The sequence below is a fragment of the Hippoglossus stenolepis genome, chromosome 4, assembly GCF_022539355.2.
Source record: "Hippoglossus stenolepis isolate QCI-W04-F060 chromosome 4, HSTE1.2, whole genome shotgun sequence".
NCBI classification, from domain to species: domain Eukaryota; kingdom Metazoa; phylum Chordata; class Actinopteri; order Pleuronectiformes; family Pleuronectidae; genus Hippoglossus; species Hippoglossus stenolepis.
Genome location: NC_061486.1, coordinates 13,762,022 through 13,788,056, shown reverse-complemented (window position 1 = coordinate 13,788,056; position 26,035 = coordinate 13,762,022). Strand labels below are relative to the sequence as shown.

At 41.9% G+C, this 26,035-nt stretch overlaps 2 protein-coding genes across 2 annotated transcripts; both read right to left on the bottom strand.

Annotated features, from left to right (window-relative positions):
- Positions 1-451: 451 nt before the first annotated feature.
- LOC118105673 (vomeronasal type-2 receptor 1) lies at positions 452-7,937 on the bottom strand. Its single transcript, XM_035153444.2, has 14 exons — positions 7,846-7,937; positions 7,075-7,366; positions 6,746-6,988; positions 6,473-6,664; positions 6,246-6,371; positions 5,944-6,128; positions 5,334-5,454; positions 4,555-4,782; positions 4,324-4,447; positions 3,533-3,693; positions 3,250-3,445; positions 2,512-2,750; positions 2,191-2,390; positions 452-1,638 (listed from the first exon to the last, which is right to left on the bottom strand). The coding sequence occupies exons 1-14, from the start codon at positions 7,920-7,922 to the stop codon at positions 1,317-1,319; spliced, it is 2,706 nt and encodes a 901-aa protein (XP_035009335.2). The 5' UTR covers positions 7,923-7,937; the 3' UTR covers positions 452-1,316.
- Positions 7,938-10,359: 2,422 nt separating this feature from the next.
- Positions 10,360-23,060, bottom strand: gmps (guanine monophosphate synthase). The gene is made up of 16 exons (XM_035154707.2): positions 22,703-23,060; positions 21,152-21,324; positions 20,900-21,014; positions 20,303-20,400; positions 19,667-19,770; positions 19,229-19,422; positions 18,014-18,179; positions 17,517-17,668; positions 17,138-17,311; positions 16,506-16,611; positions 16,178-16,293; positions 14,871-14,996; positions 13,750-13,865; positions 13,525-13,655; positions 12,542-12,714; positions 10,360-12,388 (listed from the first exon to the last, which is right to left on the bottom strand). Exons 1-16 carry the CDS (start codon positions 22,727-22,729, stop codon positions 12,287-12,289), a joined length of 2,073 nt encoding a protein of 690 aa, XP_035010598.1. The 5' UTR covers positions 22,730-23,060; the 3' UTR covers positions 10,360-12,286.
- Positions 23,061-26,035: the final 2,975 nt, after the last annotated feature.

The following is a 26,035-nucleotide window of genomic DNA, read 5'->3' as shown; positions in this document are numbered from 1 at the left end:
TGAATACCCATCGCCTCACCCTTCCGCAGGAGAACCTACGGTGGCCTTCAGGTGATGTAAACATATAAAGGTCATCTGTAGACCCAGTGTTTAGTTTGTCCGTTCTGGGCTCCAGTAGAAACATGGCAGTGCAACAAGGTGGACCCCGTGCAAGAGGATCTGTGCTGGTGTTCAGATATGAAGGGTTCGTTCTAATGTAACTGTTGTCTGGACCTGGGCAGGAAGCATTATTATGTCTTTTTTGTCTTTTTCATTAAAAACCGATGCCTGCTGGGGAAAACTGATATGCTTGGAACAAAAGCAGCTGATTTGACAGGTGGCTTTAATATAATAATATTTATTAGTGCAGTTTTAAAGGTAATTTTCTGTTCCCTTTTGTCACACAAGATAAAAGCTGAAAGTTTCAAGTGACCGATTCTACCTACATGAGCACTGATACAGAGAGCGACATGTTTATTGTTCATTCATGTAGTGACCCAGTAGGATCTATACAGGAAACCATTCTCTGCCGACCCGCTCAAGTGTGAGGAGACAATAACTACATGTCCATCAGTTACACTTACAGTTGCAATATATTGACTAGATTTAAAAATTTTAGATAGACATTTCAACACATATTGTTGAGACTGAAAATAACATTTGTTATGTTATTATTATACGAGTTATGGTCGTTTGTGTCTCCCTCACATGGTTATTATGGTGACATCAAGTCTACAGTGTAACTTTATACAAATATTATGATAGAAGCTAAATGCCAGTAGCTGCAAAAAATGTCAGATGTGTTTGAAACTGATTTGCAACAAGTAGAGCAGGAAGAAATGTGAGGTAATTGCTGCCTTAATTTTAATTCCACTACCACAAATGAAACAGCAGCTTTGACAGATTCTGAACTTTCAAATATTATTTAACATAATTTCCCGACATAGAAAAGCAAGTCAAAACTAAATCAAAATATCTTGTTTTACACATACACCATCAATTATATGCTTTTGGAGATGTGTGTTTGAGATGTTCAGTAATCGTTGAGGTAGCAGTTTTTTTTCCCTCATGGACGTTGCTCATTGAAATCAACCCGACCTAACGCATGTGAAGATACACTTGACTTGGGCTACACACACATTCAGTCAGTATAAATATAGGTATTTTGTAAATATTATGTATTGCCTGTTCATTAAAAACAAACAATAGTTGCAAAATAAAATGTGAATATTAAGAGTAGGAACTAATCATTTAAGTGGCACAGCGACACAGCTGCCATCTACATTATTTTCAATTTTCAATTTCATAGCCCTATTTTTTTTTAAATTATTTCTCCACTAATAATCAATGGCCGTGGACGCAGTCGTAGAGTGGATCTCAGTGGCGGTTGTGGCGAGCGAGGCCGAGGTCCCGGTCGAGGTTCCGTCGCGTAGTTTGGCGCGGGGCCTCATCATCTCCTCCGTGTTCTGTTCGGGTTTGACCAAGAGCACGTAGCTCTTGGGCAGGAAGATGCAGGTGAGCAGGCCGAAGCTGGAGGCCAAGATGGCAAAAATCTGGACGGCCACCATGAACTTGCCACGTGTGCTGAGGTAGGCCGGGACGAAGGAGATCCACACGATGAAGAAGACGAGCATGCCGAAGGTCACGCACTTCGCCTCGCTGGAAGACGGATAAAGAAAACAAACAAACAAAAAAGAATAAAAAATAACAAATAAACAGATGGGTGAAAACATAACCTCCTTGATGGAGGTAATAATCCTTCAATACATTTGTTATATTCTGCACTTTATGAACCTGTCTTAATACATGTAAAAATGATTGTATAGTACATATATAGACCAGATAGAAGAGAAATGAGAAATGTTATTCAAGTTATTATTTTTTTTTTACATTGCTCCCAATGAGCTGGTGGCTGTACTGATATTAAAGTAATTGTTTTCTTACTGCTTTACTCATTCCGTGTTAACCCTTTGCTCTATAGCTTTGAATCACGCATCATTGAATGTATTTTTAATTGGTTCCTTGTTCACGCACGTTTTTTCCTGCAAAAAAAGTTTCCAAAATAAAAATTCATAATAATTCATTCATTTGTTGTTAGTAAGTGATTAGTTTTTTTTTAAAAAGCAATACTTCAGGGGCCGATCAGAGTTCAGGTTGGGCCAGTACCCCCCTGGCCTCCGCTCCTGGACCCCCCCTCTGTGAGTCTCCTACCTGAAGTTGTCCTCCAGCTTTCGGGCTATGAAGGCGAAGATGAAGGCCAGCAGAGCCAGCAGGATGTCATAGGCAAAGACGCAGCAGATGAAGATCACTGAGCCTTCGTCACACTCCAGGATGATCTTTATATTCTGGGCCGAGGTGTTTTTCACGGGGTGAGGAGGGAGGACGATGAGCCACACTGTGCAGGCGATCGCCTGGGGAGGAGCACGGAAACATCTGTCACATTATCACATAATTACATCCGACACCACTAACGTTTAAAAGGTCAGAGTAAAATGTCAAGTAAGATCCAAGACTTCCTGTGACTGTAGGTACCTGGATTAATGTTGCCACGGCTGCTATCGCCCTCTGGTGGGCACAGCTGATAGTGTCAACTTCAGGGTTGGCACAGACGTTGGCATCATTGTGGCTCTGTGTGTTGGTGACGATGACGTCAGGACTGCCGCTGTTGGCCGCTGCCTCAGCTGCTGCTTTTGCAGCTTGGGTGGCGGCTTTGGCTCTGGTACGAGCTGCTTTCAGAGCCTGGGCCCTCAGCATCAACAGCACTGATTTACCTGAAGTCAACACACATTGCAAGTGTTATTGTAGAATTAAAAAAAAACATTATAGCGAGAGGTAATACCTTGAAAAATAAAAAACCTCAGAATTACCAAGATCAAGGTGTAGACCAAAAAAAATTGATTTCCTGCAGATACTCAGATTGTGATGGGCGGAGATATGTTTGCCTGATTCAAGATTCAAGATTCAAGAGTTTATTCTCATGTGCACACCAATTACATTTAGCACTCGCTGGCAATGAAATGCTTGGGTCACAGGCTCTCTTCTAGAAATGCTCAAAATATTACACAAGCAAAAAAATAAGAATAAAAATAATTGTAGAATAGAATATCAAAAAATAGAAAAGAATAAAAAATATATATATTCAAAAAATATATACACCTAAAAAAAGTAGTGCAATATGGTAAGGAAAAGTAGTGCAATATGGTAAGGCCTGGCATATGGTGAAAAAAAAATAACATACACAAGCAGATATATGAGGTAAAGTATACTCACCCATGATGGAGGAAAGGCAGAGAGCAAAGCCCAGAGCCAGGCCCACCTGGCTGGTCATGCAACTCCAGTGCTGAGGCTCTCCGAGGAAGACGATGGAGCAGAGGAAGGTCACCACCAGCGAGAAAAGCAGCGAGAAACTCAACAGTGGATCGTTTGCCTTCACCAGAGGTGTCCTGATGTGCATGGCAAACACTACCTGGAGGAACATAAACACATTAAAACACAACATGGGACATTTTAGCTCCTCACTCTCCGCACTTGTTTTTCCATCTATGATTCTCACCCCAACAGAGATGGTAACCAATGCCCCGAAGGCAGAGATGGCAATGAGAGTGATGCCCAGCGGCTCCCCGAAGGCCAGGAACTCGATGATCTTTGGTACGCAGGCATCATGAGCATCATTGGACCAGTCATCTCCGCTGCACAGGATACATTCACGAGCATCTGTCAGGGTGAAGAGAGGGAGATGAGAGGACGGTGGGGTCGGCAGAAGTTACAGGCAGCATCATGGTTGACTTGAAACTGTCCAGGAAACTGTCCAAGTAGATATTTTTGTCTATGGAAACATGACAGGATTCATCAGCGTAAATAAGACGTTGCTGATGTACCCCCGTTTTAGCATAAGAGTAGAATTACATCTGATTTTGCTCTAGAGAATTCTGATGGGTTTTAGAAAAAAAAGTTTTGCAGCATTATAAAGATGTATAAGCTGTTTTTATTTTATTTTATTGTTTTAAACAGGATTGTAAATATAATATTTATAATATATTATATAATATATTCTTTTGTTTATATATATATTTTATTGTAAGGTGTCCATTGGTGATTAGAAAAAAATAAATGTATTATTATTATTATTATACATCCTTTGGACAGATACCAGTTTGCAATATCTAGGTTTAAGAGAAGTAAAACAGAAGTAGAACAGTATTTTTCTCTGACAGACCCATTAACATTTGAATAATAATTCAAATTCAAGAAGGAACAAAATTAAATAAAATCATTAAAATGTATGTTTCAGTGGACGTTTGAGGAGGACACTGTCATATTTGAGTTTGAAAGTTGTGTACAGACTGGTTGTGTTGCTGATCTCTCCGTCAGCACAGGGGATACAGTCAAAGCAGCAGACTGGCTCTCCCTGCCGGATCCCTTTCCTGGTGCCGGGCTGACAGTTCTCACTGCACACTGACCGAGGAGGCTGCAACACAAACACGCATTTATAGACATAACTATAACTAAATACAAAGACTCACAATTAAAGAGAGTAGACTTAGTCATTATTTGCTGTCTTAAAAGGCTCCTGACCTCCAGCACTTCATTGTTCCACACAATGGAGTCATTGGTTATGGTCATCCTGTCCCTGGGAGCTGCTGAGCCATTGTAACGTCCCACGGTGATGTACGATATCTCCCCTTGACCATTGACCTGCCAGTTGATGATGTCATAGAAGCCCTCCACATCCCCCTCCTCAAAGTAGATCTCTTCGTCTGTGTTCGGGACCTTGAAACGCACGTTCTTCAGGTAGTACATCAGCTAAGGACGACAGAGACAGAACAACATCTTGGTTTTCTTTAGTATGACTGGACATATTTTACACCAACTATAAGTTCAGATTTGTAACAGCATGTTACACATTTCATGGTAGAAATGGAGCAGGGCCTCTTCCTAACACAAGTACCATTTAGTCAAAAGAACTCTGGCATTTCCAGTTTTTCACTTTTTTGAAAGTTAATTGTAGCACCACCTTCTGGTCGATAATATATGTAGGGAAACATTTGCTCGTCCTTCCTAGGTGAGGTGACAGTGTTAATGTCTGTAGCTCATTCCAACATACTATAATTTGAGCTGTGGCAGAAGATAAACTATAATAACACTAAGGTTCTCACTGGGGTTAGAACCCTTATAAAACGGTCTACCACATATGAGCTGTCAATGCTTTAAACAACAGTTAAATAATTCTTAAACAATATTTTAAATAATTTCCACAGTAGGTTTAGATCTACTGTATATTAGCTAAATATTTCATTTTATTACAGGTTGTTTGCACAAGGTGTCTAACAATAACTTAACACACACACGTGTACCTGCCATGGCTCAAAGTTGGTGATGTCGGCACAGCTGTTCCCACTGAACGGTCCCTGTCCATCTACACAGTGCTCCAGGTTGTGCAGAGCGTGTGCCACAGCATACACAGCTTTGTATACACTGAGGGGAGGTGCCATCATCTTCATCATCATCACTATCATTACTATCTTCATCATCATCACCATCATCACCATGAATTGCAAAATGATCCAGGTGGATAATTACAGGTTTCGTTCACCCCCGTCGCAGAAAGAAAAACACACTTTCACACACTTGTTCTGTTTCATGTTTCTGGCACTAAAGCCCAATCTTTGTTTGTGGTGCTTAAAGCAACATCGACACCAAGATGTATTTTTCAGAAATAATTACTGTGGAACTACTTTGCATCAAAATATAGTCCCAATGAAAACAGGTGTTAATATCTGGGACAATGTCTCTAAAGGTGATATGTCTCGTATAATTCTCATCACATTAACTCATTCTCATCACGGTCACGTAAATAGGGGGAGAACAGTCATATGGGTGATAGTTATGACATTGGCAGTAACATTTATATGAATTGGTGACATTGCTGACATCAGTTAGTAAGTGTTAATGGGGAGAACTGACCTGTAGGTGATTCTTAACTGGGAAACATCAGAGTAGGTGTTATTGAGCTGAGCCACAGACTCGCTCCCTGAGCACAGCCCGACAGGAGGCCCCCTCACTGCCCTGGACAGAGTGCCGTTAACCTCTCTAGTCGTCTGTTTAGCCTGTTTCAGAGCTCTGCCATAGTCCAGTGTGCAGTTAAACAGCTGCAAGACAACAATCATCTGATCTGATCCTAGTGACTCTTAACATTACAACACATTCATGTTTACAGTTTCAATTCCAGCTCCTCAAGTCAATTAAAAAGCTTTAAAAAAACTGACCGACTCCCAGAATTCCTCAGTGAGTTTGTCAGCGTAGGGGTCTAGGTCCAGAAGATGGCGCTGAAGATCAGGGATGTCAGCCCTCTTCAAACCAAAGCCCAGAGTGCCGCCCAGCACTGAGCTCAACTGCAGAACAACATGCACGTTATCAGCCTCAGCTCAAACTGTGATGTACATCCTTTATTCAGACTCTTTCCCTCTTGGTCATCACGCGACTGATCACTGACCCCAGGCTGGTTGATGAGAGCGGAGGTGACCCAGGCCTCGCTGGCGATCCAGGTGCGGTTGGTGACATTGTGGCGGAGCAGCTCAAGGATCAGAGGACTCAGGTCTACGTCTGATGAGAAGACCACAATGATCTTGGCCGTGGACTCAACGACGGTGTCAACAATTCGCTGGATGTCCTGCTGGGAACTCACCTGAAGTAGCAGGAATAGAAAACTGCAGAAACAACAGCGTATTCATTTGATCAAAATGACAATTACAGACGAAGTGATTACCTTAGGCAGCGTCTCAGAGAAGGAGATGCAGACACCAGCTTCCTCCACCTGCTCCTTGAAGTCTTTGATACCGTACTTGCCGTAGTCATCATCTGCAGCGATGGTGCCCACCCAGGTCCAGCCGAAGTGCAGCACCAGCTGGGCCATAGCTGTGGACTGGTGCTTGTCGTTGGGGATGGTCCTCAGGAAGGTGGGGAACTGGAACTTGCTCTCCAGGGCAGAGCACGACGAAAAATAGCTGACCTACAGATACGGATAAGAGGATGAGCAAGTCTCGTTCTGTTGACATCTCCTTGTCTTTACCTCTGTGTCTCTCACAGCTGCCTTACCTGTGGGAAGTGATAAAGTCCCAGTATCCTGGCTGTGGCGATGGACAGATCGGAGCCGCCGGCGCCCACCAGAGCGGCCAGGGGCGGCCCGTTCCCGCAGCGGTAGTTGGGCACGGCCTCGTCCTGGCCCGTCAGGTAGGTGAGGGTGCCCTCCACGGCCTTGGAGATGGTGAAGCAGGAGTCGTAGATGACGTAACCCAAGTCTGTGCTGGGCAGCAGGTCGTCCCTCTTGTTTATTTCATTGATGGCGAACAACATGGTCTGGGTCCAGCGGAAGGTGCGAAAGTTAAACCTGGAGGATGAAAAACACAAAAGAGATGAATTTTATTCTCCTGTTTTTGTCTTTTCACACCTCCAATGCTTGTATTTAGTTCGACAGAAAAACTCAAGACTCATGTTCAGTAGGTGCAAAAATAAAATACTTGATTGAGGATCCACACACATAATTTTAGTCCTGATGTTTCTAACTAAATTACCCACAAAAGGACAGTTCACAGACTCTGATGCTGCTTGTTGTTGCATATGCAGACTCTGTACATAATATTAATAATAAAGGCTACTGTAGCTAATTGGTCCCAGAGGTGCTGCCCGGCTCTGTCTTGATTTCTGTAGTTAAATTGTGATGCTAAGAGATCTTAGGAGGACGTTGTGTGGATGAAACACATAATTAAGAGCAGAAATATTTCATAAATAAACTTTAATAGAACAATAAGTGTATCTGTTATAAAGATTCTAACAACAGCTGAAGGTAAAGGAGACAGCTCGACTCACCCCTCACACTCCGAGGAGATGGGCACCCTGGAAGTGTTGCTGTCGGTGGAGGCGATGCGATTGTGAACAGGAAACATCCCCCCAATGACGACCTTCTTCTTGTCCACGTTCTTGTAGCCGCTCAGGTTGAACTTGGCCTTCAGCTTGCACGTGGATTCTGCAGAGACAGACCTGTAAATGTAGAAAAAGGCACAAAATCCCAGCAGGAAGCCTCTGATTTCCATGCTCCGTCTGACACAGTGAAAGGACTGAGCTCTCTCACTGTGGCAGACGGCAAAGTGTGACAGGTGTCTCATCTGCTCCCGGGGGAGACGTGCCACACAAGGTTACATCAGATCAGATTCAACAGTGAAGAGAAGGGCCCTGGATTACAATGAGAAGCTGAGTGGACATTAACTTCATTTCATTTGAAACAGAACAGTATGATTTGGTTCATTTTAACAAAGAGCAAAGCATTTTTTTTATCTTATTAATGGTGTTAAAGATTAAGTTCAAAAATTGTTCCACCAGTTTTGTCCCACTCCTTCAGCACCAACTGGACGCTGAACCAATGAAAAATGCAGAAAATATCAAATACATTCAAATAAAACATCCCATAGTTTCATATCTTCTCTATTCTTTCTCTCTGTCCTCCTGTAAATACCAATCAGTTCATTAGTCTCCACTCAGGTCGGCTACAGAGCAACAAACCGCCACAGGCCAGGAGTTAATTGGCGGCTGCATGTTGTAACTTGTAGAGTCTCTGCACAACATCACGCCTCGGCTACTGTTCCAAAATCATGTCTGGTCCCCGGAGTGGGTCTGCGACGTGTCGATGGATGATTGAACTTGTCTGCTCTTGTCTCTCAGTCAGAGGGGACACACACAGGTTTGTACTTCTGTCTTAGTGAGGACACTCATTGGCGTAATGCATTACCTAGCCCCTTACCCTAACCTAAACCTAATGCTAACCCTAAAACCAGATCTTAACCACAAAACAGTTCATTAAATGTGGGTCAGAAAGTGAGGACTGGCCCAAATGTCCTCACTCTGCAGGTTGTAGGCTAAAAATGGTCCTCACAAAGTCATCTGTGCAAGAACACACACACACACACACACACACACACACACACACACACACACACACACACACACACACCTACCTCTGCTGGGTAACGAGGGATGAATCCACACAAATAAGCTCTTAATTAAATCAATTTACACAGCGGTTTATATGAACTATATAACACTATTATTTAGGATATTTTCGAATAACTTTTAAAGCTCCTCAGGACAGTCGGATCCCTATATGCTCCAAGGTGTAATCTAAAATCCTCCAACCAAAATTTGCCCGGACCTTACTCAAGGTAGGCAACTGATGCTGGTAACTAGGGGTGACCAGGTTTTTGCCTTCAGGACCTGGAGGCTCGTGACATTCCTGACCTGAGGGAATTAGATATTAATTCTTTATACTTGTTTTAATTAACTGATGTGTTTTTAATATTTTTCTGTCATCCTTCTTATTTTGTCTTGTTTTGTTTTTGTTTTATTTCAATGTTTTTGTAAAGTATACCTTGTTTAGATAAGTGCTATAGAAATAAAGTTATTATTATATGACATTATACTCAAAGTAAATTTGCAAACAGCATGATGGAGATATTGAGATGCAAGTCTTGTATAGCTGCTGAGGATATGTATGTGTGTGTGTGTGTGTGTGTGTGATTGAGCCCTTGTGATCATGAGTCGCCTGACTGATGCTGATGACTTCTGCGTGGAATCAATTATGCAGAGTCATTTAAAAAGATGCTAATTTCAAAGGGCAGCTCACGCAGAGACATAAAGAGGCACGTGGTTAAAGGGGAAAAGAGGAAGTATGTGTGTGCTACTGTTTTATTTTACTGGGGTGGTTTTAAAAAGTTTTACATGATAACTTCTGAAGTGATGAGACTGAAGTGAAGAGTTGTCAGTGTGGTGAGAAAAATGAACCTTCAGACGCCTCCGGTGTTAAACAGAACTGTGAATATTAGTGATCTGGCTGTAATCACAATATACTACAAAATACAAAAGGCTGCATTATAAGACAGAGACATGCCATAGAGATAGAGATGGATGGATGAAAAGTAATTGTTCATTCCTGTTTAAACACAGCAACAGCATCAAAAATGTGATGCTCCAATTTTGGTTTTCAGCATATTATAGATCATAACAGCGTTTTTCAAACGGTTTGTCAACATATTTTGATAATACCCATTTCTTAATTTAAAAGATTATTTAGTTAAGAGGTTGAGTAGCCTGTGTTTGGTAATCTGTCATGTCAAAAATGAATATATAGAGTGGATGATGTATATTATTATATTTTATGGCAAGATATTCTATCAGCTCATCCTCACTCCAATATAAGTGCTGCCAAAGGTGACTCCCCACAGACATAAGTTAAATATTTCTTAAGTGATCCATATTTCAGTGATGAAGAGGATAAGCTAAATAAATATATAGAGAAGTCTACAATAGATGAGCTGTTCATGACAGATGTGAGAAGTTTCAACATGGAGATCTTTATTAAAGCTCAGTTTTCCATTGTACAAATGTCGTCATAGTTGAAACTGCATGCAGTGGCTTGGTTTGAGGCACATTACTAAGGAGAACGAGCATTGTTGAACGAAAATAAAAACAAAACAACAAACCCATCAGACAGATAGTTGCATAACTTAATCTTATCAATATTGCAATTAAATCCAACTACAAAATTCTATGTCTGTTATTATCAAGCTGTTTTCTATGGAGACATATGCAACGGAAACACACAAAAAGGCAGAACTGAGGGAAAACACTAATAGCAGTTAAGACAAGTTAGAGGAAAACCATTTATTTTTGAATTAGGAGTATTTTGCCACTAAAATGGGAGGGTGAGGATATGAGGATATAACAGAGGGTGAGAGGCACAAAGACAAACAGCTGGAGGCGAGATGACCAACATGTCTGAGTGAAATGTCTCTAACGGGGGTAGGGTACACTTTTTAAAACTCAGTTAAACCTGAGCACTGAATTCACTGAGGTCTAAATGACAAGACTGAAGACTAGAGAGTATGATGCTGTACAGAACAGAAATTAAATGACACGATAATGCCATTCTGAGACACAGTGAACGTAATTCTAGAGATGGCAACAGACGAAGCTCTTAACCTGACCTTTGACACGACACAGTGACACACTTACGGTTAAGTTCCCACTGGATGTTTTATGCTGTTGTGCTGATCAAGCACAGAGGAATTATGGGTGAATAAAGAAAAAGAAGAAATGTGCAAAAATATGCCCCTGCACAACAAAGGGCCACCAAATAATGATGAAAAGCAATTTACACATGTGGTTATAAACTCTAATGTAATTATAATTTTGTTATTTGTCGTGTTTAGTCTTCATAAAAAGCATACATATTGCAGCATGAGGAGGAACAGTGTTATATCCTCTTTTCTGGAAACGTCAATAGTCCAGGTCGGGTCACACCAAAGAAAACAACAAAGCAAAAAAAAAAAAGAAAAACAATAGAACAGGCACAATAAACGTTACCCATCATATTAGCCTCCTGCACAGCTGCACACCAGTCATCATACTGAAGCTATTCTCATTGACGGCTGTCCACAGCAGGTACAGCGTCGTCGCCCGAGGAGCCCACAATGTTATACATAACCACGGCATTTTCTACTTTTGGCAAAACAAAAAGCTTAAAAACTGTTGATTGGTCATTCGGGTCGTCTGTGCAGGTTAACGTCCGCTCAGACAACCTTCTTCAGAGCACAGTATACAGGCAGAGAGTGAAAACGAACAAATAGAGAGGATAGTCTTTAGGCGGAGAACATTCTGACCTACGATAATACAACAAAAAACGTACGACAAAAAAAAAAGGCAGAAAACAATTGCTGAAGAGTTGCAAATCCTCCCTCCACTGTTTTTTTTTTCCTTTTCGTCACACTATTGTTTTGCTTATTTCATATCAAGCTCATCCCGTAACCTGAGGCACAACATAAAGTCCACTTTCTGAACTTTCACAGCTTCTCGCCGCTCGCCTTTAATGGCTTTACCTCAAAAAAGGAAGCAGCAATTTTATCTTTTTGTCATAGAGAGGAAAAACACGGACCAAAAAAATAACAATACATTATCAATAACCGACATGAATCAATCCCTATCGCCAAAAAATATTAAGACCAGGGAGGAGTGGTGGGGAGAGCAGAGCGGGAGCACCTTTGCGCGTGCGCCCGTCACAGTACGGTCTGCCTTCCGTGGGAATGTTAAAGAGAGGAGGGGGAAGGGGAGAGGGGTGAGGAGTGGGGGGGAGGAAAAAGGTTGGAAGGGAGGAAGGACAGACGAAAAGGAGGAGTTCACCAGCCCTCTCTGATATCTGTTGAGTGTGTTTTGTGCATCGTGTGTGAGTGCGTGTCCTGTCGGTGTGACGTCGTGTGGCGTTTTACTCCCACTCTGTGGTGCCCGGTGGTTTGGAAGTCAGATCATACATGACTCTGGAGATGCCTGGGATCTTCTTGATCTCATTGACCATCTTCAGCACCACCTGGGAAAATAAAAACAGATAACACTTACAAACGCCCTTTATTTAATTCTTGAGTTGATTAACGCTCAGTCCCTGGCCCTTAAGGTGGGACCCATGGTGGTAAGATGATGCCACCAACTATCGGGCAATCACTAAGAGTAAATCATTGTATACCTCCTCTGGGATGTGGTTGCCAGGCATAGCGGGGATGCCAGTCATGAAGTCGCTGGTGATGAAAGTGCGGACCACCACAGAGCGCCGGCAGGACGGCTGCTTTTGCAGTGGGTCACGGTCAAAGTGCAGGGGGGTTAGGATGACTGGCATCTGGCTGATTTTACCGGAGTAGCCTGAAAGAAAAAAAGCCGAAATTAAAAAACGTAATGCTGCTCTGACAAATTTGTATTAATTGCAATTACCAATGTGGCTTCACCTTCTAAATTAGAAATTGAAAAACTATTTCTTAAACAAATTCATGTCTCTGAATGGTGGAAAACATCTTTCCTTCTCTGTTTTAAAAAATAAATAGTCACATAGCATTTATCCATTTGACAATGCCAATGACTAAAGTCTAAATTATCTTGTTCACTTGTATTACTCCTTTACCACCTTCACTATATACTATTCCAACAGATACCGGTATAAACAACCAGCACTTGAGTCTGCATAATTTTATTGTAGTTTGAACATGAAATAATGCAGACTCAGGAGCTGGTTGTTTATACCTTTATCTGTTGGTAAGTCCGATGCCTTAAGATGACTTAATATCCATTTTACTTATGATGCCTTCACTGGGTGTCAGCAATGGAAAAAAACAGGGCTGTCAGAAATATATTACTAAAGTAAAAGTACCAGTAATATGAAGAGTGGAAAAAATGATCTTTGAAGCCATTTCAAATGGTCGTCTCACTGGAAAACTGAAAATTCATATTTGCTTTGCCTCTGGAGACGTGAAATTCCCTTTATGGGTGTAACTATGCACACAAGTGCACTTGTCGGTTTATGTATGTGGAAATATTTGATCCAATCAAAGAACTGAATGACTCTATAGAACATAACTTACATATATTCATTCAATAAAAATCCTCCCAAATAGTCTGCTATGATTCAATACACAGGACTAAATTAAAATATCTGAAGTTACTGGGACAAACACTTACCAGACTCTCTAAGAATAGAGTGAGCTACAAAGTCAGCCTGTCTGAGCGTGCTCAGAACGCCTGTGGTCAGGAAGGTTGGAGTAATGTCTGTTGGAGGCTCCTTCACGTGGGACCCAAATACATACACAACTCTGGAAAAAGAAACACATGAATACATGCATGAATGGGTCTGTCTGTTCTGCGGACTGTTGAACGTGGTGTATCACTGCAAGATTTGTTTATTACCTATTGATGCTATGGCACATGCGAGGGATGAGTCTGGACAGGAACATAAGAGATTCCCAGTGTGGAGATTCTTTACTTGTGATACCGCACACGTAACTGTAGGATCGGCAATCCCCCTGAAATAGAAAATGTTTTTTTTTAGCTTAAGTTTTCATTGAACTACAAATAAAACAACAAATAAGAAAACACAAGCCCTCAACAAATGCAGGATTAGCAGTTAAGTTTCTATAAATAAATGTGTCTGTTTTCATTTCAACTAATCCCCCAGGCAGGGAAACTTCCCTGTGTTTGCAGACAGTCTCCTGTCTCCCCCACAATTTGAGGTTTATGCTAAATTTAAAACCGCAGCTTCAAACAGGAAGTGACAGGACACACCCACACAGACACACAGTCACTGACTGTGATGAGTGGGGGAGGAAAGTGGTTGTAACCACTGTTCTCTCCAAACAACACAAAAGCTCAGTATAAATGACCAGAAAGTGAGAAAAAAAAAATTGTACTGGACAAAGAATAAAACACTGAGACACCTCTATGTGTGTGTGTGTCTGATGGGTAACAAAGAAGTTATAGTTTTAAGACATGAGACACTGTTTTAAGTCTTCACAGCCTTAAATAAAACATCAGCAACTCTGAAGAGATTTGAATTCTCCATATATGTAAAATTACTCAAGAAATCTCAAACAAATAAAATACATAAACCTTTAAAAGTGTATTTTTACTTGAGCCTTTAAGCTGCCGCTGTATTAGCTCTACTTTAAAATAACAAATGTATAAATGTATTCCTCTAAGTATTGTCCACATCATGGTAGAGAAGTCAACGTGAAGACCTTAAAGCCACCTTTGCAATAATGTCACTTGTCATTTATGATAGAATTTTAGATTAAATATCAAATTAAGTAGGACAGAGTCTTTGAATCTTAAACTTGTTGGTAAAAGCCATTTTACAAGGTTTTTATATGAAGATAAATATTACACTTCAGTAACGACTGAACTGTGAGTTTAACCTGAATGGCTACATTTCCATCCTTATTATTATTACCTTAGATTGTTGATTCAGTGGGATAGAGAACACACAACGTATAAATTTAGTGTGACTGGTGAGATGTGATGAGGCTGGTTACCTGGACGCCGACAGTTTTGATGGGCAGCAGGAAGGCATTGAGTGAATGAAGGCTGGTGATCTGCATGAGCTTCTCCTCTTCCTCATCTGATATGCACGACTTGACTCTCTGCAGCAAAGTGTGGGGCTGGAGAGGAGAAACACAGAAGCTGATTGTGACGGCAGCTACCTCAAAATGTGTCACAGTTCTTTCAAATCATCAATACTTTTAATTAACACAGATAAATGAAATTTCTCCTATGAAATGTCACACGAAGCATTGAAACTGCTGAACAAAGGACTTTCAGATCAATTTTGTCAGAATATCCACAAAAACCCTGATTTCCAATGTCAAAGTAGAAATACTTGATTAAAATGTAGATAAACTCTTAACATTAAATTATTCTTCTACTGAAAAGCTTTCCTGTACCTCAGTTGTAGTGTCAGACAACCTGCAGCAAATCAAAATCTTACCAAAGCTAATGTTTAATTTCTGTTCTTCACATTTGGCCTTAATTTGACTTAGTGATAAACAAAGAATCAAAACCAAATGAGAAAAATCTCAAAACATCTCAACTATTATTAGGCTTTTCTACCATTACCATGATATAAGGCCTATGTAGCAATCTGTTAAACCAACCAGCAGAGGTTGCACATTATTAATCCTTGATTAAATGAATAGCAGCCAATGTTTTCTAGTTTGGTGTGTGGGCAGAGCTTCCACTGTAATGACTTATTTTATACAAACAGCAACTTGGTATTTCTATTTCTAGAGATTATAACTTGCCTGAGTTTCTACCTCAGAAATAAAGTCATATTTGCAAGATCACTGCAGGGAACCAGTGATTTATCAGAGCTGGACTTTCCCCCAGTCCTGCATCTGTCTTTGATTTGTCTGGATCGGCAAACGACCTCAAATATCTGATGTCAGGATATTTACAGTGTCAGCAGTTCAGAGGTGTTTTCAATAAGCAGTGATTCAGTTAATAAATAAAAATGTGCACGCATCACTGCAAACGCTGGCCATCAAATTGATAAATCATTTTCCTCTTCCCATTAGTTGAAATTGCATGAATTGGGATTCTGTTAGAATAGCCTCCACAAACATAGGTCATCCAAATAGTCAGTACCTATTTATTTGATAGGACAGAGAGAGTCTAGTGGTGAAAGGGGGGCAGAGAGAATGGGGGGAGGCACGCAGCAAAGGACCACAGGCTGGAATCAAAATGCGGGTCGCTGCAGAGGGGCCCCATGGGGCAGCAGCTCTACCAGGTGAGCTATACACCACCCCTTCATTACACTTTCTTATGAGTTAGTGTTGTTCTGTACCTTTTTGATGCTGGCAGAGAAGTCTGTGATGATTTTGAGGATGTTGTTTGTTTCAGCAAAATCCTTACAGACGTATGGTTCCTCTGCACAAATCACTCTGATGGACAAACCAGGACCTAAAAGGGAGAAAAGAGAGAGGAGAAGCAGTTTTTAGAAAATGCAGGAGTTATTTGACAGATTTGAGTGTCTGATTGACTAAGCATCAGAGAAAGAGACAGAAAGGAGACAATGAAAAGTCAACATTGCTCAGTATTGTGTTGATAAAATTCAGTTTTGTACAGTTCTGTCAAAGCTGTAATATCATAGAAGTGTGTGTTTCTGTACTTGCCAGGGAAAGGGTGTCGGGAGACAATCTCTTCTGGTAAGCCCAGCTCCCTCCCCAGCGCTCTGACCTCATCTTTGTGGAAATCTTTCAACGGTTCGATAACTTTTCCCTGGAGGATCATAAAACAAGTGGAATCAGCACTGCAACCGTGGGGGAGTCAGGGATATGTTTGTGTTGCATAGCGTTTATGCAGAAGGGCTGAGCAAAAAGAAAAACTGTCACTTCGGTGCTGCCTTGAGTGAATTTAAATCTTTAACCATGAATTAAGAAGGAGGTCTCTTTGAAGAATAAAGGATTACAGATTAACTTTTAAGAAAAGAAAGTGATGTTTACACATTTGTCATCATTCTGCCATACAAGTGTACAATCAGGGATTTACTGTCAATAGTCAGCATAATTCAAAACATCTTCATTAACATCTTAAGCTTTCAATTCACGTATGAGCTACACAGTCATTTCATTAACTTCCAAATAGGTAATTGGGAAGTATCTTGATATAATTGTTCTAGATAATGTTTATGAGGGAGGAAGTGATGGAGATTTATGACCTTAAGCATAAGTGTAAACATCTCTGAAAGGCACAGTATTCCCATACTCATACACAGCAGCAGAACAAAACATTGTGTGAGCAGTACCTCATCTCTGAGTTTGCGGATGAGCTCGGTGTCGTTGTGGTGCGTTTTGATGACCTCCGCCTTGCCACTGGCGAGAGGAGAGGCGCTCTCGATGAGATCGGGCCTCAAGGTACCCTGGGCCAGGAAAACCTCCTCTGGCTTCAGATTCATCTCTCCTATCACTTCATTCGCCACCTGTGACAATTCATTAGGTCAGGTACAACAGTAAACTAGTGAATCACAGACAAAGAAACCATACCATATAAATGTGAAGCTGAAGAGATAATGTGATTAAAGATGATATGTACAGTAACAAGACAGGTTAAGATTAAAATATAGCAATAATAAAAACATTATTTAGTATGTTTCATAAAATAATCGATTAAAACCTTGAACCCACTTTGACAAATGTGTCTCCAATAATTTTCCTCTTCTCCTCAGGGTTGGTGGTCATGTTCAGGGTCTTGCTGATGCGTTTCCGTGGCGTCCTGTCCTCGTCAGAGATGGGAAGGGTTGTCGTTCCATTGTAGAAGGTGTGAGCTGCGTTCACCACTGAGGAGAGTAACATGATAGGGGAGAGAAGGAGAGGCAGAAGACACAGGTGGGTTACGAGAGACACAAAAACACATCTAAGGCTGATACAAATCATATGTGCTGATAATTCATTCAGTCTATCAAATGACAAAATAATATCAATTACCCACAATGGCAATACCTAGTGTAAAAGAAGCTATAATTTGATTCTAATAGGTTTCTGATTTCACTTCTTAATAAATTCCAATTAGATTAACAGCTGAAATCACAAGAGCTTATTTCATTATGTCAACAAGCTCCCATCTTGAAGTCTTTATTTAGACCCGTCAGTTCTAACTGTACCATCTCTACTTAGTCACCCACCTTTAAGTTTGATACCCAGCTTGGTGAGGGCCTCCTCCACACTCTGACTCTCCCTCTTCCTCATGAAGCCATTGTCAATGTGAACCGCGATCACCTGGTCCTGGTTCAGAGCTTTGTTGAGGAGGGCTGTGCACACTGTGGAGTCCACTCCGCCACTCAGAAGCACCTGAGGATACGTTCAGAAAAACAACATCTTTAAATGAAGATATGTGATCTTGCTCGACTGGGAACAAATTCGCCAGGTAAACACTGGACCACTTGCAAACAGTCAACAACAAAATCAAATGCAGTGTCATAATTCAGCTGTGAAAGGTGTGGTCTTCATAGTCAGCGCAGGCTGAACTGAAATTAGATGGTCTGGTCTATCAGAGGTTTTCCTATTTGCATCACCAACTTGTCCCAGCCTTACTGATGCATCACTAGCTACTTTGAGCCGCTGCACTTACTGCTGCTCAGCCACCTGAATAGCTAGCTTGTTAGCTTTGTCACTGCAGTGCAATGAATCCTGGGATAGGTTGGCCTGAGAAAGACATTTTTCTGCCACTTTTGAAGGACCCCTTGAAATGGGACAGTCTAGTCGCACCACTGTGATGACATCTGTCTTCAAATGCAGAGTACCAAGGATGTTGGCCCTGAATTTGGACACCACTAACACTTCTATTTTACCTTCACATTAACGACTACTTTTCCCAGTCATATTGTCTTAAGTTTATGTGCAGTTGTATCTATTGCCAGGGTGTAAAATAATAGGCAGTTGGAAAAGTTGACTCCTGACTGCTATGCTTCTACTTAGCTGGCTACCAACTTTTGGGAATCTCATACCCGAAATTCCACATAGTAACAAATAACAGACATACTGTTTTTGAGAAAAAAATAAAGAGGCTACATGTATTTCTAGAAATATAAATCCTGTGCCTGTTCCCTACACTCATTTATCGCCTTCATACTCCCCTGAGATGAAGCCCAGTTTGAAGCCTCTCAGGGAGTCGACTGCCTCTTTTCAGACAGAACAGGGTTTAATTTCAGAGTTTAATTGGTTCGACTTAACTTCACATGACTGCTGCTGTCACCACTTTCTGAGCAGCCAGCACAATTCACACTCAGCAACTCGGCTTTATCTCCCATTGTAGGTTAAAACATGCTTCTTTCTTTTAAGTAGATCTGCCCTAAAAATGCTTTTGACACACACATTAAATCTGGTGCAGTTTCACTCACCAGAACTTTAGATTTCCCAACTTTTTCTTGGATTTCATTGATGCAGGTCTGCTGGCGGTTCTGTACAGTGAAGGTACTTGTGCATTCCGCAATCTCAAAGAGGAAGTTGCGCAGCATCTCCGTGCCTCGCTCTGTCAAGTCGACCTCGGGGTGAAACTGGGTCCCGTACAGCTTCTTCTGTTCGTTAGCGATCCCTATTGGGGAAAACAGAGACGTGATGACGGGAATGTAAACACTGCCACGGTCAAATTTGGGGTCTTTTAAAAATAACAACTATGTACAAGACTCAACAAACTCAAAATAGAGATTGCACATTATTCTCAAAGGTCGTGTCAGATGTAAATACATGCACACAGTCTCAGGCTTTCTACAACAAAACAAAACAGTTTTTATGCACCACAATCTGATTCTAAATTAAATTTGAAGTGTGCTCCTCACCAGCAATGATGCTCCCAGATTGGGCCACCACTTTAAAGCCATCAGCCACTTTATCCACACTGTCTCCATGGGTAAGCAGGACCAGTTCCTCCTTCTGAAGGCCTCTGTTAAGACAAACAGACACACAGACATAAGACAAAGGAATGTGGTGTATGATAGTTATGTGTGCAGTGACTGTTTTCAGGGTGTGCATTTGAGTCAAGTGTTAGAGGCAGACAGTGATAAAAGCCTTCTATTTTAGACTCCGCAGTATTTGTCTAACAACCATATGTGACTGCAGGAATGCTTCTGCAGTTTATGTAGTAAATGTGGTCCTGGGAAAAACCAGAACAAAAACTTGCTTTATCACACAACCTCATTTGTAGTGTGATGCTGTCTTCTGTGCACAGGATTCATGTTATTGTTGCACCAAGCATGTCCTCACCGATTTAATAAACTCTTACAAAGTACCAAATCAGTTATGTTCTCGGCCTGAAATATATCAGCAAATACAGATATACATTTGGCCACTGCTGCAAAAATGAACATAGCCAAACCACTGTATCTAATTGTAAAATTAAAAGGATGTGTGCGAATGGGTAGCTTCATGAGAACAATGTGCTTATTGCGACATATTTGTAATAGAAACTAAATTACCTGAAGAGAGAACAAGTGTTGTCCAGTCCAATACTGAACACTCCATCTTCCCGTACACTCTTTTTGTGTACTGTTCCACCAAACACTTTATTCATCATCTGTAACACACATACACACACAGCAAAGTCAACACTTGGACACAGATCACATTTTAGTGTGATTCCAAACATTGCACAATGGCCTGCAGTTTAGAGAAATGTGCTTGAGAAGCTGCTGGTTTTAATTTTCAGGCTAGTGTGGAAAAATGAGCGAGCAACGCTCTCGTCTTCCTCAGTGAATGTCAAACTGCCCTTGTAGAAGGTGGTTAAGTCCCCTTTGGCCCAAGAGCGCTGGACAGTAGCCTGGAGTTGAGTGATAATACAGTACAGCTACTCAGAGTGAAAGCAAATACCAAAGCAAAGACCACTTGTGACTGAATCTCACTTCCAGGCACTAAATGTGATCTATATATCTAATCACGTACATCATCTGACCACTTGTGATCGGATAACTCATGAAGGATGTTAATACCAGGTCTGAATGGGGTTGATGGTATCCCTTATCACTTCAACAGCTTCTCATTGCAGAATTTTACTGAATGTGTGTATGCATGAATACCTGCATCCCATAGCAAATCCCAAGGACAGGCTTCCCAATGGTGAATATGGCAGGGTCAAACCAGGGGGCATCTTCTGCATACACAGAGGCTGGACCTCCTGAAATAATAATTGCCCTGAGGAGGTTGTGAGAGACCGTTAACGATAAAGTCAAAATGTACAGCAAAACATTCATATTGACAGGACAGTGCAATAACAATGCTAGAAAGAAAAAAAACATCTGTGGTGCATGGCAGGTGCCTCAAATGCTCACCTGTATCCCTGTTCTCTGAGAGCAAAGGCCGGGGTCTCTAGAGGGAGGATCTCAGAGCGTACACACAGCTCTCGCACCCTTCTGTCGATCACCTTGCCATACTGGGCCCCGGCATCCAGGATCGCCACCGCCCCCTCGCATGACCCATTTTGCTCTGTGCTGCTGATCTCCAGCTGTTGACACACACACAATCAGGAAGGAAAAAAAACACACACAAACTGTTATGTTTACAGTGCTGGAGGTGTGTGTGAACGCCCAATGTCACTTCTGCACACTTGTGTTTACCAGGTGACAGGACCTCGACAGGGACACACAAATATAGTTTTAACGATCTCCTTAACAATTTGGTGGCATCACAAGGCAGCCCACTCCCTCTACTCTTCACTGTTGCACCTCTGCCCCCCCTTCCCCATGGCAAATGGGACTCAATAAGGCTTAACACAATTATGGACATGTGAGCTACAATACAGACCATCACTCATGTGGAGTGCTGCAGTCATTCATCCCATCAGCAGCATCACATGAAACCCACCAATTAGTCAAAGCGCCTTATCACGGTATACTGTTCCTCTCCCCTCTCTGCGTGTACGGGTGTTATTTCATAAGCCTATGCGGAAATCAAACTATTCCTAACACAGGCTATGCGGGGTCAGATCATTGATAGGAAGTGCCTTTACTTTAAGTGTGTAGACGAGGACTGCGAGACAGAATCCCACGTGGAGGCTGGGAAACACTTCCGCCATTGACATTTCTAAAAACAACTTTGATTGCGCACCTCGGATGCAAAGTCTAAAGTGGCGTAAAGCTCTTAAAACAACGCGTCATCAAGCACAGTGACTGTTGAAAAACAACCAGGAGGAAACCCAGAGCAAACTTTACCGAGTCAGCTGGTAACACAGCAGCAGCTCAGGTTGTCAGACCGGTAACCCCCTACTCATACTAGCTTAGAAGCGACGTAGGCAAACATTTCCGTTTACGTTAGCCTAAAGTTAGCTCAAAAAAGAAATTAGCTTGCCTTCTAAACAGCTTTCGCAATGCATGACAGGCTTCTATAACCACTGTCATTGCAAAATTGCGGCTACGCGGCTATTAGCTAGCAGGCGAACCGCCCGTGTAGCATGCTAGCTCGCGGATAGTATAAACAGGACGAGTTAGCATTAGCCTGTTAGCTCAAGTTAGCGTAGCCATGCTAAAGCCCACGCGGTGCTTGGAGGCAGATGGTCTTAGAGGGACAAGAGAAAGGCGTCCGCTCCCCGAGGAGACATGTGTCACGGCTTATATTTGCGCTAAACACCGCGGACCTATGTCCTGTCCGGTACGTTAGCATAGCCACGAGCAACATGTCCATGTACCGCTGCAACAGGCGCACAACAGGGTGCTGGGTGCTGCTCAGCGCTGCTGGCAAACGTTACATTCCCTCCTTAACTTTTACCCCCCGGAGGTGCACACAGGCCGGGACTAACCGGGCGAGTGGGTACACCGGACACTCGGTGTCCTAACGCCAAGTGAACCCGGGCTGCCCGGTACCGGACACTCCCCGCTGCTACTGACCTTGCTCTCTCCGTTGCACAGAGCCATGGAGGACTGAGTGCTGTGTTGTGGAATGAGCTCTCCCCCTCGCCTCGGTGTCCCGGGTCTCACACACTGACACACACACAGAGAGAGAGAGACAGCTACCGGTTCGCTCCTGGCTCAGCACGCCGACTACTGCTGCAGCGGCAGATTGGAGCGTGTTGTTGAGAGGCCGGGCTGTCACAGTGTGGGCTCCTCTTCTTCCTCCTCCTCGGGCTGAAGAATCAGCTTCACTGTGGGATCTCACCAAATAAATGTGCGTGCGTGCGTGTGTGTGTGTGTGTGTGTTTCATGGGAGGAGCGCAGAGTAAAATGTGTCGAAAATGAAAGTGGAGGGAGTGAGTGGCCTCGTGAGGGCTGAGACAGAGCAGGAGGATGTCACTGATCAGACATGAGTGGTTTCTGCTACTGGACGTTTCATTAAATGTGAGATGTTTTTACAGTGAAGTGATTGTCACAGACACACCAGGGGGTCTCCTATAGACCCCTGCCACTCCCTAACCCCCCATAGTCAAAGGTTACCAAAGCAAAACGAGAATTATTATTATTATTATTAGAGAGACTTACTCTACCTTAGCCAGAGTTACTACTTGCCTAGCGCTATCCTTAACCTTAACCTAACTTGAACCTACATTTAACTTAATCCTATCCTTTAACTAAACCTAATTTTAACGTAGTCTGAATTCTTAACCTTAACCAAACCTAAACCTAACCTTATCCTAAACCAAACTTTAACCGTAACCTAACCTTCAAATAAACCTAATCTTAACTAACTTTACAACATGTCCTCACCATAGAATTACATTATTTACGTTATGGGGACTTGAGTTTTGCCCCTTTAAGGAAAACAAGTGTCCATAATGTGTCTGAGTAAACAGATTTACGTCCCAACATGAGTAATACCTGGACAATACACACACACACACACACACACACACACAAGGTCACATTTAAACTCAAGAAGGGCCCCACCTGAAGATCAAAAGGCTGTGAGCTGCATGGCTCATATCGGGGGTCAACATTTCTGCCATGTGGTTTGGGGCCTGAACAAGGTGATCAGTAAAATCTATTCTAAATCCACCAGGTTTATAATATACAATATTCTCTGAAAACTCAACTGAGAAAATGCCTGTATTTAAACATGGGAATGTCAGTTGTTGGCTTAGCTATAGGGAATTAAATACAGTATTTAAGTATTTAATTAGTCATGCTCATTTACCTAAGGATGCACTAATACAAAGACGAGTATTACAGGAACAGGTCTATCTTATAGTTACCATAGTCCCACAGTACATTACGTTGACATATCACCTAACCTGAGTGTCCACCCTCAGATGCACGAGTGTCAGGCAGAGTCAAACACCCTCAGGCAGAGGCAGCGGGTATGTGTGAAGAGCGTCCCGTACTTTAACACGTCTGCTGTACTGTACGTTCCAGCTGTGAGAGACGCTGAGGTCTTCATCACTTCACAAGTCTTGTTCAGACAGCTTTAATTACAGCAGACAGTAAGTTACCTTCAGCGTCATTGGTTACATGTGTTTTTCCGGGTCATCTTTGACAATTTTTCCATTAAACCCTCTTTGTTTGGGTTTAAATGGTGTAGTCTCAACTTTTTGAATATGTCCTTTAAGGTATTTGGACCCATAGACCCACACAGGTGTAACTGATAGGTATTTTACACAGCAGACATTGTGGGAAATGTAATGAACGGCACTTTACAACTACAAGAGTTATTGCCATGGCGACAGAAAACTGTCATGTCTGATTGGCTGGTATGTGTCCATCAAAACTGGTGAAACTTAACTATAGTGCACCAAGAATATTAATATAACCTTGCAACAGTGCTTCTTCACTTAAATGCTGGTTTTAACCATGAGCACGACCAGATTAATCAACCTGGTGACTATAAATAGGGGGAAAAAAACTGTGGGCCCCTGTTGACCTTCTGTTCATTTATTCAAGGAATATGGGCCATATATGCACAAGGCCCCACTCTAAGACAGGTAGATGGGTTTATATTGTACTATTATTGATATATGCTTCTTATTTTTCTATTAATCATAATACCTCAATGGAGACATTTTTAATAATGGGTCTCGCAGGTTTCATTATTATCCCTGGTGCCCATGTAGTCAATCGGGTTTATTGCCGGATTTTAAAAATAATTGTAAAGCAACAATTCAGTTCTCAAATGTGTATATTTACGGGTTTTCTCTTATCCCTAATTTAACATTATTAGGTGTTTGACAGTTTGTCAGAAAAAGGGACCAAGATGGTTGGGCACATGCACGCAATGGTCCCTCCGGCTAACGCTAATTATATGTTTTTTTTTAATGTTTTATACTGCACTGTTTCTTTTTTGCACATTGGCCTGTGGGAAACCCCATTACGTTCAGCCGTTTACTGTGTATGTGGATGAATGACAATAAAGTTGACTTGAAAACCAGCTGTATGACGATGTTAACTTGGGTAATAAGGAATGATGATAAACACATAATCTATACACTGTAAAATCAATCAGTTAGTAAAGAAGGGTCAAAAGTCTATACAGGGCTGGTATATACCCATTTAAACTCACATTCATTCCCACTGAAAAGTTTGAGTCCTCAGTTTACCTAACCTGCCTGTCATTGCACTTGAGGAGGAAGTCGTGGGAGAGCGTGTTTACTCTGCACAGAAAGGCCCTGGCCGGAGCAGAGTTCAAGCCCAGAACCTTCTTGCTGTGAGTCAACAGTGCCAACTACTGCACCACCGCGCCGCCCCTAAATCACTATATATAGACCCAAACTATCCTGAGGCAATTGCTCTATATGACAGATTATTAATCCAGCCTCCAAAACGAGTTAAAAATACGATTGATATTCCTGGAATGATGTGAATACGGCTTTTTAGCACAGCTCCACTGCCACAAGAGCAATATAGTATAGACTCCAGCAGCATCCTGATATGAGGTCAAATGGAAGGTGAATTATTTGTCTTCTGTGTTGGGACACTCACAAAGACCCTCTGCTTCACTGTGCTCCTCTCGTCACATGCCGATCAGACCGATAATGCTCGTGTGTTGTCACATGCCATCTGTGAGGATAAGCAGCTTCACGTGCACTCATAGCAACCACAAGGCAGAGCATGCAGTCATTCATTACCTCTAAGTAAAATGTGGTGTAATGGGTGCGTCATGACCCGTAATAAAAGAGGTATTGATCCAGGAGGCTGCAGCACAGTTTTTGGACAAGATAGCTGGGGTGGTTATAGAAAATTTAGATCCATTACTTTCCTCTTGATATCAAAGTGACATTTTTTAGGATTATTTTG